Source organism: Cherax quadricarinatus, chromosome 31, assembly GCF_038502225.1.
Source record: "Cherax quadricarinatus isolate ZL_2023a chromosome 31, ASM3850222v1, whole genome shotgun sequence".
NCBI classification, from domain to species: Eukaryota; Metazoa; Arthropoda; class Malacostraca; order Decapoda; family Parastacidae; genus Cherax; species Cherax quadricarinatus.
In genome coordinates, this window is record NC_091322.1 from 13,370,035 (window position 1) to 13,384,609 (window position 14,575).

General features: G+C 39.1%; 1 protein-coding gene across 2 annotated transcripts in view; it reads right to left on the bottom strand.

The window, feature by feature from the left end:
- LOC128697606 (ribosome biogenesis protein BOP1 homolog) overlaps positions 1–13,632 on the bottom strand; it is a 91,426-nt gene extending 77,794 nt beyond the window's left edge. Inside the window, exons 1-2 of one of the 2 annotated variants that reach the window (XM_070090208.1) lie at positions 13,335–13,632; positions 11,157–11,610 (exon numbers count right to left, since the gene is read on the bottom strand). In XM_070090208.1, coding sequence (XP_069946309.1) covers positions 11,157–11,610; positions 13,335–13,403 — 523 coding nt within the window. In that variant the 5' untranslated portion in view covers positions 13,404–13,632. Of the gene's footprint in view, positions 1–11,156; positions 11,611–13,322 lie in introns of both variants that reach the window. The other variant, XM_070090207.1, reaches the window with a different exon arrangement.
- Between the last annotated feature and the right edge of the window lie 943 nt (positions 13,633–14,575).

The following is a 14,575-nucleotide window of genomic DNA, read 5'->3' on the forward strand; positions in this document are numbered from 1 at the left end:
AAGAAACAGAGGCAGTAATTTCATGCACTGGTCAGGGAGGTATACCATCTTTTAGGAGTGAAGAAGAGCAGAATGTAAGTGTGGGGGAGGTACGTGAGACATTACGTAAAATGAAAGGGGGTAAAGCAGCTGGAACTGATGGGATCATGACAGAAATGTTAAAAGCAGGGGGGGATATAGTGTTGGAGTGGTTGGTACTTTTGTTTAATAAATGTATGAAAGAGGGGAAGGTACCTAGGGATTGGCAGAGAGCATGTATAGTCCCTTTATATAAAGGGAAAGGGGACAAAAGAGACTGTAAAAATTATAGAGGAATAAGTTTGCTGAGTATACCAGGAAAAGTGTACGGTAGGGTTATAATTGAAACAATTAGAGGTAAGACAGAATGTAGGATTGCAGATGAGCAAGGAGGTTTCAGAGTGGGTAGGGGATGTGTAGATCAAGTGTTTACATTGAAGCATATATGTGAACAGTATTTAGATAAAGGTAGGGAAGTTTTTATTGCATTTATGGATTTAGAAAAGGCATATGATAGAGTGGATAGAGGAGCAATGTGGCAGATGTTGCAAGTATATGGAATAGGTGGTAAGTTATTAAATGCTGTAAAGAGTTTTTATGAGGATAGTGAGGCTCAGGTTAGGGTGTGTAGAAGAGAGGGAGACTACTTCCCGGTAAAAGTAGGTCTTAGACAGGGATGTGTAATGTCACCATGGTTGTTTAATATATTTATAGATGGGGTTGTAAAGGAAGTAAATGCTAGGGTGTTCGGGAGAGGGGTGGGATTAAATTTTTGGGAATCAAATTCAAAATGGGAATTGACACAGTTACTTTTTGCTGATGATACTGTGCTTATGGGAGATTCTAAAGAAAAATTGCAAAGGTTAGTGGATGAGTTTGGGAATGTGTGTAAAGGTAGAAAGTTGAAAGTGAACATAGAAAAGAGTAAGGTGATGAGGGTGTCAAATGACTTAGATAAAGAAAAATTGGATATCAAATTGGGGAGGAGGAGTATGGAAGAAGTGAATGTTTTCAGATACTTGGGAGTTGACGTGTCGGCGGATGGATTTATGAAGGATGAGGTTAATCATAGAATTGATGAGGGAAAAAAGGTGAGTGGTGCGTTGAGGTATATGTGGAGTCAAAAAACGTTATCTATGGAGGCAAAGAAGGGAATGTATGAAAGTATAGTAGTACCAACACTCTTATATGGGTGTGAAGCTTGGGTGGTAAATGCAGCAGCGAGGAGACGGTTGGAGGCAGTGGAGATGTCCTGTTTAAGGGCAATGTGTGGTGTAAATATTATGCAGAAAATTTGGAGTGTGGAAATTAGGAAAAGGTGCGGAGTTAATAAAAGTATTAGTCAGAGGGCAGAAGAGGGGTTGTTGAGGTGGTTTGGTCATTTAGAGAGAATGGATCAAAGTAGAATGACATGGAAAGCATATAAATCTATAGGGGAAGGAAGGCGGGGTAGGGGTCGTCCTCGAAAGGGTTGGAGAGAGGGGGTAAAGGAGGTTTTGTGGGCAAGGGGCTTGGACTTCCAGCAAGCGTGCGTGAGCGTGTTAGATAGGAGTGAATGGAGACGAATGGTACTTGGGACCTGACGATCTGTTGGAGTGTGAGCAGGGTAATATTTAGTGAAGGGATTCAGGGAAACCGGTTATTTTCATATAGTCGAACTTGAGTCCTGGAAATGGGAAGTACAATGCCTGCACTTTAAAGGAGGGGTTTGGGATATTGGCAGTTTGGAGGGATATGTTGTGTATCTTTATATGTGTATGCTACTAAACTGTTGTATTCTAAGCACCTCTGCAAAAACAGTGATAATGTGCAAGTGTGGTGAAAGTGTTGAATGATGATGAAAGTATTTTCTTTTTGGGGATTTTCTTTCTCTTTTGGGTCACCCTGTCTCGGTGGGAGACGGCTGACTTGTTGGAGAAAAAAAAAAAAAAAAAAAAAAAAACTTCTAAACTGTTGTATTCTGGGCACCTCTGCAAAAACAGTGATTATGTGTGAGTGAGGTGAAAGAATTGAATGATGATAAAAGTATTTTCTTTTTGGGGATTTTCTTTCTTTTTTTTTGGGGTCACTGCCTCGGTGGGAGACGGCTGACTTGTTAAAAAAAAAAAATCTTGTCTTATGACCAAAATTTGTTATGCGGCGAGCGGTCTTTCAAATACGGCACGCCCCACCTGGTTGGTTTACATTCTCCGTGAGCATATCACTCTATTATGTCTGGAAATTTTCCAAAATTTCAAGTGTTTTCAAGTTACTGTGTATTTTATATATACAGTGGACCACCGCATAGTGACTTTAATCCGTGCAAGAGGGCTGATTGTTATGCGAAATGTTCGGTATGCGAATGAATTTTCCCCATAAGAAATAATGGAAATCAAATTAATCCGTGCAAGACACCCAAAAGTATGAAAAAAAAATTTTACCACATGAAATATACATTTTCCTACACACAAAGAGAAGGATACATGCACAATAGAGTAGAGCACAGTAGAGTAGTACATGCACAATATATATTGTGCATGTACTACTCTACTAAATGAAGAATAAATGACACTTACCTTTATTGAAGATGCAGCAATGACTGATGAGACACTGTGTCCTGGGAGTGCCTTTTCCTCCTGAGTACTGTAGGTCCTGTTTGGCATTTTCTTCCAGAACAGGCCTTATCACACTGTGTATGCCACTACGATTCTTAAATCTCTCAAACCAACCTTTGCTGGCTTTAAATTCACCAATATGAGCACTAGTTCCAGGCATTTTTCCCTGTTCACCTGGGTGTTAGTCGACTGGTGTGGGTTGCATCCTGGGAGACAAGATTAAGGACCCCAATGGAAATAAGTTAGACAGTCTTCGATGACACTGACTTTTTGGGTTATCCTGGGTGGCAAATCCTCTGGGGTTAATTGTTTCTTGGTATTCTCAATAAGCCACACCAACCACGGTGCTACAGCAGCAGCAGCAGCTGACGGTGGTACAGCAGCAACAGACGATGCTACAGCAGCAACAGACGATGCTACAGCAGCAGCAGACGATGCTACAGCAGAAACAGATGATGCTACAGCAGCAGCAGACGATGCTACAGCAGCAGCAGACGATGCTACAGCAGCAGCAGCAGCTGACGGTGGTACAACAGCAGCAGCAGCTGACAGTGCAGCAGCAGCTGACGGTGGTACAGCAGCAGCTGTACCACCAATAGTAGCGATGGTTGATTGGGGTTTATTATACAACCTGGCCAGCTCGGAGACACGCACTCCACTTTCATACTTATCAATGATCTTTTTCTTCATCTCTATAGTAATTCTCACCCTTATTGCTGTAGGGTTGGCACTAGAAGCTTTCTTGGGGCCCATGGTCACTTATTTTCCAGAAAAAATCACCAAAAACACTGTAATAATACGAAATGTTCCGATTGTATGCTTGGATGTTACCGCGGAGGCTGGCTGGTAAACAATGCCACCGGCGGAACATGTGAGCATGGCTCAGGCCACACATTGGACGCGTCTCGGACGAAGGGCGGTGAGCGGGTTTTTGGGCGGTATGCGAGGCAAAATTTTTGCGAAAAAAGCGAGCGGTATGCGATGCGTGCGGTATGCGGGGGTCCACTGTACTCTGATAATTATACTTATGTGTACCTGTACTTAAATATACTTACACACTGTGCTGGCATACAATAATGCAATGCCATACAATAATCTCTTAGGTGCATTAAATTTCATATATTACATTAATATAGACATTTTGCTTAATCCATCTATGATATTTTTGTCAAAATTATATAATAAACACACTAAGTAACATGAAGACTACAAATATTTTAAGGTAAGTAATGAGTGTACACTATACGCATTTTATTGCTCTAGGGCTCTTTAAATGTCGAAGTATATTACATGTGGGTTGGGTGGGGTGGGGTTGGGTGACCAGGTTGGCTAGCATACCTACCACACCTAACTTCTTACAATAAACATTACTCACTTCTAACCCTATATTAAGACTACAAATATTTTGAGGTAAGTAATGAGTGTACTGTGTGTGTATTTTACTTTTTGTTTTATAATCCTTGTTCTATTGCTAACTTGATGTATGTTAGTGACATTTATAAGTGGCAACAAATAGCGATCTGCCTTCCAGCGATGTCCGCTTTCTGCCAGTAGCCTGGAACCTAACCTGCCATATAAGTGGGGCCCTACTGTATGATACTTTTACTAATGTTGGTAGGTGATTTCAGTTGTGGTAGTGGCAGGTGATAATTGTGGGAGGTGATATCCATTAAACTGCCTGTCACATGTTTATAGTTCATAGAGATATTGTACAGGGTCACATTAACCCTTAAACTGCCCAAACTTAGATCTACGTTTGTGCGCATAGCACTCCAACTTTGATTTTCTCCCTAAGAAAGAATGTAAAAAAAAATGTAGATCTACGTTTGGAGCACTTCGCTAGCGAATGTAGATCTACGTTTGGACAGTTAGAGGGTTAACCCTCTCTCAACATTTCCAGAGCAACAAACAACTCTAATGCAAGGAATGATGCACATAAAAAGTTGTTTGGCATTTTTGGGGGGTTCCCTGAACATTACCCAATTTTTCCACATGTTCTTCAGTTCATTTTACACAATACACAATTTTTTTTTATTTACATGCCATTTTCAGGACCATAACTACAATGTTAATCAAAGATCTACAACACATGATAATGAAAAATGGGTGCCACAGGTAGAATATGAGAACAGTTAATATCTGTGGGCCTCAACTAGTCAACTTACTACCAGCAGATATCAGAAATACTGTCGGTACAAGTAGACAAGTTTTCAAGAGAAAATTGGATCGCTACCTCTGCCAAGTGCCAGGTTAATCAGGCTTGTGATGGATATCTGGGCCAGCAGGCCATCAACAACAACAGTCTGGTTAACCCTTTGTCAGGGCAATCAACAAAAAAGCCTGGTAATAGGCCAGGATGCAGGAATAAGAAAACTCCCAAGATGGAACACAGGTATATCGCAGGCATACCACAATGCCTGTGAGAGAAGACCAGAAGAGAGGTCTATGCTTCTTCTTAATCAATTGTGACTTGCCAATGGTTCAGGAGGGACCAAAACATTATCATAAGTTCATTCTTGTAAGTGTATATTATTTGTGAATTGGGTCAATGTTTACTTCATTCCTGGGTCATTAGCTCCTCAACATTACACACTATTCATAACATATCCATTTTTTTTTTTTCAACAAGTCGGCCGTCTCCCACCGAGGCAGGGTGACCCCAAAAAAGAAAGAAAATCCCCAAAAAGAAAATACTTTCATCATCATTCAACACTTTCACCACACTCGCACATTATCACTGTTTTTGCAGAGGTGCTCAGAATACAACAGTCTAAAAGCATACACATATAAAGATACACAACATATCCCTCCAAACTGCCAATATCCATAACACTGGAAAATTATTACCTGTGGTGGAAATTTTCATTTATACGTAGATGTAATGGCCATAATATTTTTTTTTCAACAAGTCGGCCGTCTCCCACCGAGGCAGGGTGACCCAAAAAAGAAAGAAAATCCCCAAAAAGAAAATACTTTCCTCATCATTCAACACTTTCACCACACTCACAGATTATCACTGTTTTTGCAGAGGTGCTCAGCATGCAACAGTTTAGAAGCATACACATATAAAGATACACAACATATTCCTCCAAACTGCCAATATCCCAAACCCCTCCTTTAAAGTGCAGGCATTGTACTTCCCATTTCCAGGACTCAAGTCCGACTATATGAAAATAACCGGTTTCCCTGAATCCCTTCACTAAATATTACCCTGCTCACACTCCAACAGATCGTCAGGTCCCAAGTACCATTCGTCTCCATTCACTCCTATCTAACATGCTCACGCACGCTTGCTGGAAGTCCAAGCCCCTTGCCCACAAAACCTCCTTTACCCCCTCTCTCCAACCCTTTCGAGGACGACCCCTACCCCGCCTTCCTTCCCCTATAGATTTATATGCTTTCCATGTCATTCTACTTTGATCCATTCTCTCTAAATGACCAAACCACCTCAACAACCCCTCTTCTGCCCTCTGACTAATACTTTTATTAACTCCACACCTTTTCCTAATTTCCACACTCCAAATTTTCTGCATAATATTTACACCACACATTGCCCTTAAACAGGATATCTCCACTGCCTCCAACCGTCTCCTCGCTGCTGCATTTACCACCTAAGCTTCACACCCATATAAGAGTGTTGGTACTACTATACTTCCATACATTCCCTTCTTTGCCTCCATAGATAACGTTTTTTGACTCCACATATACCTCAACGCACCACTCACCTTTTTTCCCTCATCAATTCTATGATTAACCTCATCCTTCATAAATCCATCCGCCGACACGTCAACTCCCAAGTATGAAAACATTCACTTCTTCCATACTCCTCCTCCCCAATTTGATATCCAATTTTTCTTTATCTAAATCATTTGATACCCTCATTACCTTACTCTTTTCTATGTTCACTTTCAACTTTCTACCTTTACACACATTCCCAAACTCATCCACTAACCTTTGCAATTTTTCTTTAGAATCTCCCATAAGTACAGTATCATCAGCAAAAAGTAACTGTGTCAATTCCCATTTTGAATTTGATTCCCCAAAATTTAATCATACCTCTCTCCCGAACACCCTAGCATTTACTTCCTTTACAACCCCATCTATAAATATATTAAACAACCATGGTGACATTACACATCCCTGTCTAAGACCTACTTTTACCGGGAAGTAGTCTCCCTCTCTTCTACACACCCTAACCTGAGCCTCACTATCCTCATAAAAACTCTTTACAGCATTTAATAACTTACCACCTATTCCATATACTTGCAACATCTGCCACATTGCTCCTCTATCCACTCTATCATATGCCTTTTCTAAATCCATAAATGCAATAAAAACTTCCCTACCTTTATCTAAATACTGTTCACATATATGCTTCAATGTAAACACTTGATCTACACATCCCCTACCCACTCTGAAACCTCCTTGCTCATCTGCAATCCGACATTCTGTCTTACCTCTAATTCTTTCAATTATAACCCTACCGTACACTTTTCCTGGTATACTCAGCAAACTTATTCCTCTATAATTTTTACAGTCTCTTTTGTCCCCTTTCCCTTTATATAAAGGGACTATACATGCTCTCCGCCAATCCCTAGGTACCTTCCCCTCTTTCATACATTTATTAAACAAAAGTACCAACCACTCCAACACTATATCCCCCCTGCTTTTAACATTTCTGTCATGATCCCATCAGTTCCAGCTGCTTTACCCCCTTTCATTCTACGTAATGCCTCACGTACCTCCCCCACACTTACATTCTGCTCTTCTTCACTCCTAAAAGATGGTATACCTCCCTGACCAGTGCATGAAATTACTGCCTCTCTTTCTTCCTTAACATTTAAAAGTTCCTCAAAATATTCTAGCCATCTACCTAATACCTCCATCTCCCCATCTACTAATTTCCCTACTCTGTTTTTAACTGACAAATCCATACTTTCCCTAGGCTTTTTTAACTTGTTTAACTCGCTCTAAAATTTTTTCTTATTTTCATTAAAATTTCTTGACAGTACCTCTCTATCATCTGCTGTCCTTTTGCACTCTCTCACCACTCTCTTTACCTTTCTTTTACTCTCCATATACTCTGCTTTTCTTATAACACTTCTGCTTTGTAAAAACCTCTCATAAGCTACCTTTTTCTCTTTTATCACACCCTTTACTTCATCATTCCACCAATCACTCCTCTTTCCTCCTGCCCCCACCCTCCTATAACCACAAACTTCTGCCCCACATTCTAATACTGCATTTTTAAATCTATTCCAACCCTCTTCAACCCCCCCACTACTCATCTTTGCACTAGCCCACCTTTCTGCCAATTGTCGCTTATATCTCACCCGAACTTCCCCCTCCCTTAGTTTATACACTTTCACCTCCCTCTTACTTGTTGTTGCCACCTTCCTCTTTTCCCATCTACCTCTTACTCTAACTGTAGCTACAACTAAATAATGATCCGATATATCAGTTGCCCCTCTATGAACACGTACATCCTGGAGCCTACCCATCAACCTTTTATCCACCAATACATAATCTAATAAATTACTTTCATTACGTGCTACATCATACCTTGTATAATTATTTATCCTCTTTTTCATAAAATATGTATTACTTACTACCAAATCTCTTTCTACACATAGCTCAATTAAAGGCTCCCCATTTACATTTACCCCTGGCACCCCAAATTTACCTACTACTCCCTCTATAACATTTTTACCCACTTTAGCATTGAAATCCCCAACCACCATTACTCTCACACTTGATTCAAAACTCCCCACGCATTCACTCAACATTTCCCAAAATCTCTCTCTCTCCTCTACACTTCTCTCTTCTCCGGGTGCATACACGCTTACTATAACCCACTTTTCACATCCAATCTTTATTTTACTCCACATAATCCTTGAATTAATACATTTATAGTCCCTCTTTTCCTGCCATAGCTTATCCTTCAACATTATTGCTACTCCTTCTTTAGCTCTAACTCTATTTGAAACCCCTGACCTAATCCCATTTATTCCTCTCCATTGAAACTCTCCCACCCCCTTCAGCTTTGTTTCACTTAAAGCCAGGACATCCAGCTTCTTCTCATTCATAACATCCACAATCATCTCTTTCTTATCATTTGCACAACATCCACGCACATTCAGACTTCCCACTTTGACAATTTTCTTCTTCTTATTCTTTTTAGTAATCTTTACAGGAAAAGGGGTTACTAGCCCATTGTTCCCAGCATTTTAGTTGACTTTTACAACACGCATGGCTTACGGAGGAAAGATTCTTATTCCACTTCCCCATGGATATAAAAGGAAAAGTAATAAGACCAAGAACTATTAAGATAAAATCAAAGAAAACTCAGATGAGTGTGTATAAATAAATGTGTACATGTATGTGTAGTGTGACCTAAGTGTAAGTAGAAGTAGCAAGACATACCTGTAATCTTGCATATTTATGAGACAGACAAAAGACATCAACAATCCTACCATCATGTAAAACAATTACAGGCTTTCGTTTTACACTCACTTGGCAGGACGGTAGTACCTCCCTGGGTGGTTGCTGTCTACCAACCTACTGCCTACCAAATAATAATAATAATAATAATAATAATAATAACAGTAACGATAATAATAATAATGAAAGTGAATTAGTGATCCAGCATTTCGTGGTTGGGTTGTTGGTCACAGCTTCCCAACCACAACCCCACCACCACCACACATCATTATCTACCATTACCTCAATGCAATATCATGTGCTTACTCCCTCAACAGTAATCCATTTATCACTTACTATCATACATTAGGCTAGGTTGGCTTAGGATGGGATACATTTTGTTAGGTTGAGATACACGAGTTTTTTTTTTTACATTTACATATGTAAAAATTATCTAGATTGTACAACCACATCAATATCAAGTAATTTCACTCAAAATATAATGCTACTCTGGAATAAAGTAATAACTGACCAAACAAACAAATGTTAAAGTTTTTCGTACATCACCGTATTTTTATACTGTTAAATATCAGTAAATTGCTGAATAAATCATGTATCTTTGATATACAGTAGGGCCCTGCTTTACAGCATTCCACTAATATGGACATTTCAAATCATGACCAAAACTTGCTATATGACTCCCCCCACCTGACTTTCTAATATGGTTACTGCGCCCCACCCAGTTTGTTTACATTCTCTGTGAGCACCACATCTCTCCATTATGTCTGGAAACTTTCCAAAATTTCAAGAGTTTTAAAGTTATTTCACATTTTATATATACTCTGATAATTATACTTATGTATACCTGTACCTAAATAAACTTACACACTGTGCTGGCATCAGGTACACGTTAAAATCAATAAGAATGTCTTATTAGTCTTGAGAACACCATGTTAATAATGATAATAATATGTAATAATAATCACTCTGAGGTGCATTAAATGTCGTGTATTACGTTAATATAGGCATTTTCATTAATCCATCTATGATATTTTTTTTCAATATTATATAATAAACACGTTACGTAACATATAAACTTAATAAATACACCCCACAGTAAAATAAATTAACATAAATATGAGATGCTTTTCCAATCATCTTGTCGGAGTGTCATAAAGAATAACGTTTTTCCCTAGTTCAACACCAAAGAAAATGTTTACACAACAGTACTACTGGGGGTAACTGTAGAAAATTATTCCTTTCGTATTCCTTCCAAAAATGGTGTGTTACGTGAGAATGGGAGTGTTGCTCTTTATCTATTCTACTTTACCAACGTGGAGACAACTTGTACACAATATAAGGTGTTTGTATTATGGTATAAGATTCACAAACGTGGAAATGAACATGTATCAACTATAACCAGACACCTTCGTCTACTTGTTTACATACTATGTCTCTCTCTCCTCTCTCATTTACTCATTCTCTCTCTCTCGTTTATTCGTTTTACCTCGTTTATTCACCTCTCACCCTACATTAAGACTACAAATATTTTAAGGAAAGTACTGTATATGCATTATATTGCTCTGGGGCACTTTAAATGTCATAGTATATTATGTGTGGGTGGAGTGGCTGGCTACCATACCTACCACACCCTATATTAAGACTACAAATATTTAAAGGTAAGTAATGAGTTTACTGTGTGAGTATTTTACTTTGTTTTTTTAAATGCCTAGTTCTACTACTAACAACTTATTGTCTGGCATTTACATGCATTTGTAAGTGGAAAAAATGGAGTTATGCTTTTCGGTGATGTCCACTTTCCGGAACCTAACCTGCCATATAAGTGGGGCCCTACTGTAATTCTAATATACAGTGGACCCCCGCATAACGATCAGCTCCCAGCTCGACCAATTATGTAAGTGTATTTTTGTAAGTGCTTTTGTAGGTGTATTTTTAGGGGTCTGAAACGGACTAATCTAATTCACAATATTTCTTATGGGAACAAATTCAGTCTATAACGGCACCCAAACAGACTTCTGGATTGAAATAATATCGTTATGCGGGGGTCCACTGTATTAAGAATTCAAGACACCTGTAATACTGACTTAATAGCATTTCACTAACCTATTGTGTTCCTGAGATCTTCTTCATCTGAGGAATCTTCTTCATATTCATCTGGTATCTCTGGATCCTGAGAACATTCCTGGGTATCTTTATCACTGGTACTCTTTGTTTTTGAGATTTGTCTTCTTGTTGCCTTTGACTTAAAAAGTTTATATTTATCTTCAGTTGTTTCTTCTTTATCATTTGGAGAATCATCTATGCCACTGTCTCTATCACTTCTTGTATGTTGTTTATTTTTTGCTTTGGTATCACAGTTTTCTTCATTATCTTCTTGGTGCTGTTCATTTTCCTCATCTGTGTCATCTTCATCAAGACTATCTGCTTCATTGCTATCGTCCTCCTCCTCATATTCATCATCACTAACATCCTCTATATCCTCTTCATCTATATCACTAGACTCTGAGTCAGAGGTGTCCTCATTGTCTTCAGTATTAATATTGACCATGCAGTTGATCTATTGTATAGGAAAAAAATCAGTTAGAAATATTTATATTTATTAGGGGAATGAGTATACAGTACATTTATTACAGGAATCAGTATACAGCATATAAATTTGTTAAACATAGTACAGTTGAGAATCCTTTATCCGAAATACTTGGGACTGGAAGTATTTGGGATTTCGGATTTTTTCGGATTTTGGAATACTTGCATACAGTCATACCCCTCCCTATGTTATTAATTAGTTCCAAAAGCCATGATGTAACCCAGTTTTTGATGTAAACTGGACATAGTGCTTTAAAATAACAAACAACATAAAATTAGTGTAACTCACGAAGAATATAACTATTGCTAAACCTTCAATATTCAATATGACTAAAAACACATTTTGTCATATTGAATATTGAACACAATTAAAAAAAATGTTATTTAAATGTAATAAAGGCAATAGTACCTTGTGATTTGCCCTTAAAAATACCTTAAATATGATTAAAAACACCTTACATGATTGCTGAAATAATTGTTTCATGATATGGTCATTACTGATAATAATCCTGGGGCAGAACCCTGTCAATTTTACCCACTTACCATAACTTATCCATATCCATAACACAGGAAATACACTCAGCTGTTGTGGAAATTATTTTTTATTGATGTATCACCCATAATAACACAGTAATAGTTATAATAATGAAACAATGAATGGCGACTCAGTGGGTTGCCAAGTCGCAGCCTCACTACAAACAATGACCCAATCGCCAGCACCCAATTTCTGACATCACTTCCTGTCAATATTTATTATTTTAAGTTAGGTTAGGTTACATTAAATGAAAGACAGTGGGATGGTCCAGGTGTGCATTGGTGATGATGGCTGCTTATGAACCTGCAACCCACCGTCATCAAGATGCGCCATTATTATTATAATAAAAAAGAAGCGCTAAACCACAAGGGCTATACAGCTCAAGTTGTGTCAATATTATAATTAGTATATTATTATTTTTTGTTGATGCATCAATTAATAACAACTTCAGAACAGAAAAAATTGTCTTCCTGTGTTGCATGTGCAGTATATGTTGTGGTAAGCATGTAATGTTAATGGCATTTTGTCCTGGGAATATTATCAATATTGACCCATGAGATTATCACCCTCTCATGTGTTCAGTCCTAGGTCCTGGACCCACCCCTCACATGTTCAGTTGTAAGTATTAGACCCACACTACAAGTATTCACACAGTCTTACGTCCTGGGACCCAACCCGTGTTCACACAGTCCTAGACCTTCAACCCGCTCCTCATATGTTCGAACAGTCCTAGGTCTAGGACCTACCCTTCATATGTTCAAACAGTCCTAGGTCTAGGACCCACCCTTCATATGTTCAAACAGTCCTAGGTCTAGGACCCACCCTTCATATGTTCAAACAGTCCTAGGTCTAGGACCCACCCTTCATATGTTCAAACAGTTCTAGGTCTAGGACCCACCCTTCATATGTTCAAACAGTCCTAGGTCTAGGACCCACCCTTCATATGTTCAGTCCTAGGTCTAGGACCCACCCTTCATATGTTCAAACAGTTCTAGGTCTAGGACCCACCCTTCATATGTTCAAACAGTCCTAGGTCTAGGACCCACCCTTCATATGTTCAAACAGTTCTAGGTCTAGGACCCACCCTTCACGTGTTCAAAGTCTTAGGTCCTGGACCCACTCAAGTGTTCTCATTACTTCCTACTTACATACATTCTTACCTCCCTCCCTCCGTTGAAAACATTATTCTGCAACTCAGATGTGTCCTGACGCTTTCTTTTCCCACTCATCTTGATAAGTGATACTGGGTCCCAGACCGGCGGTGGAGACCTGCTGATGACCCGTAACTTCCTAACGCCTCATGCACTGCACTACAGCACTACTTGTGCTGTGGGTAAGCACACAAGAGGTGACTAGAGGTGCAGCGAGGCAGTAGAGGTGTGGTGAGGCAGTATATATGGCGTAATGAGGCAGTATATGTGATGGAGGAGGCAGCACCACACACGTGGGACATCACACAACAAAACTACACTACTACGCACCTAATATCTTTCATCTCACTATTATATATTGCTTTTTTTTATTTCTCCGATCTAATGTGTGCGTGTATTTTATTATTTTTAAAAAAAATCCAGTAAAGTTTAACGTGAATTATTCATGCAAACAAATACTTTAACGCCGTATCCTATACGTGGTCGTTAAATTAGTGCTGCTGTTATTATTATTATTGTAAAGGGGAAGCGCTAAACCCGTAGGATCTTACAGCGCCTGCAGGGGGGGATGTGGAAGGTATTTAAGCATAATTCAGGGAACTGGAGCACAGATCCAATTCCCTAGATCAAGAGCCCCTCACCAGCATCAAGGAACCTCCCTTCAGGGGCTATTATTATTATTATTATTATTATTATTATTATTATTATTATTATTATTATTATTATTATTATTATTATTATTATTATTAATCAAAGCTATGCGTTAAACCCACAATGGTCGTACAGCTGGGTGCTCCTTGGCAAACAAAAAAATTACTAGGTGCTCTTTGGGAAAAACTAGTGGGTCTTCCTTGAGGAAAACTAGTGGGTCTTCCTTGAGGAAAACTAGTGGGTCTTCCTTGAGGAAAACTAGTGGGTCTTCCTTGAGGGAAACTAGTGGGTCTTCCTTGAGGAAAACTAGTGGGTCTTCCTTGAGGAAAACTAGTGGGTCTTCCTTGAGGAAAACTAGTGGGTCTTCATTGAGGAAAACTAGTGGGTCTTCCTTGAGGAAAACTAGTTTGTCTTCCTTGAGGAAAACTAGTGGGTCTTCCTTGAGGAAAACTAGTGGGTCTTCCTTGAGGAAAACTAGTGGGTCTTCCTTGAGGAAAACTAGTGGGTCTTCCTTGAGGAAAACTAGTGGGTCTTCATTGAGGAAAACTAGTGGGTCTTCCTTGAGGAAAACTAGTGGGTCTTCCTTGAGGAAAACTAGT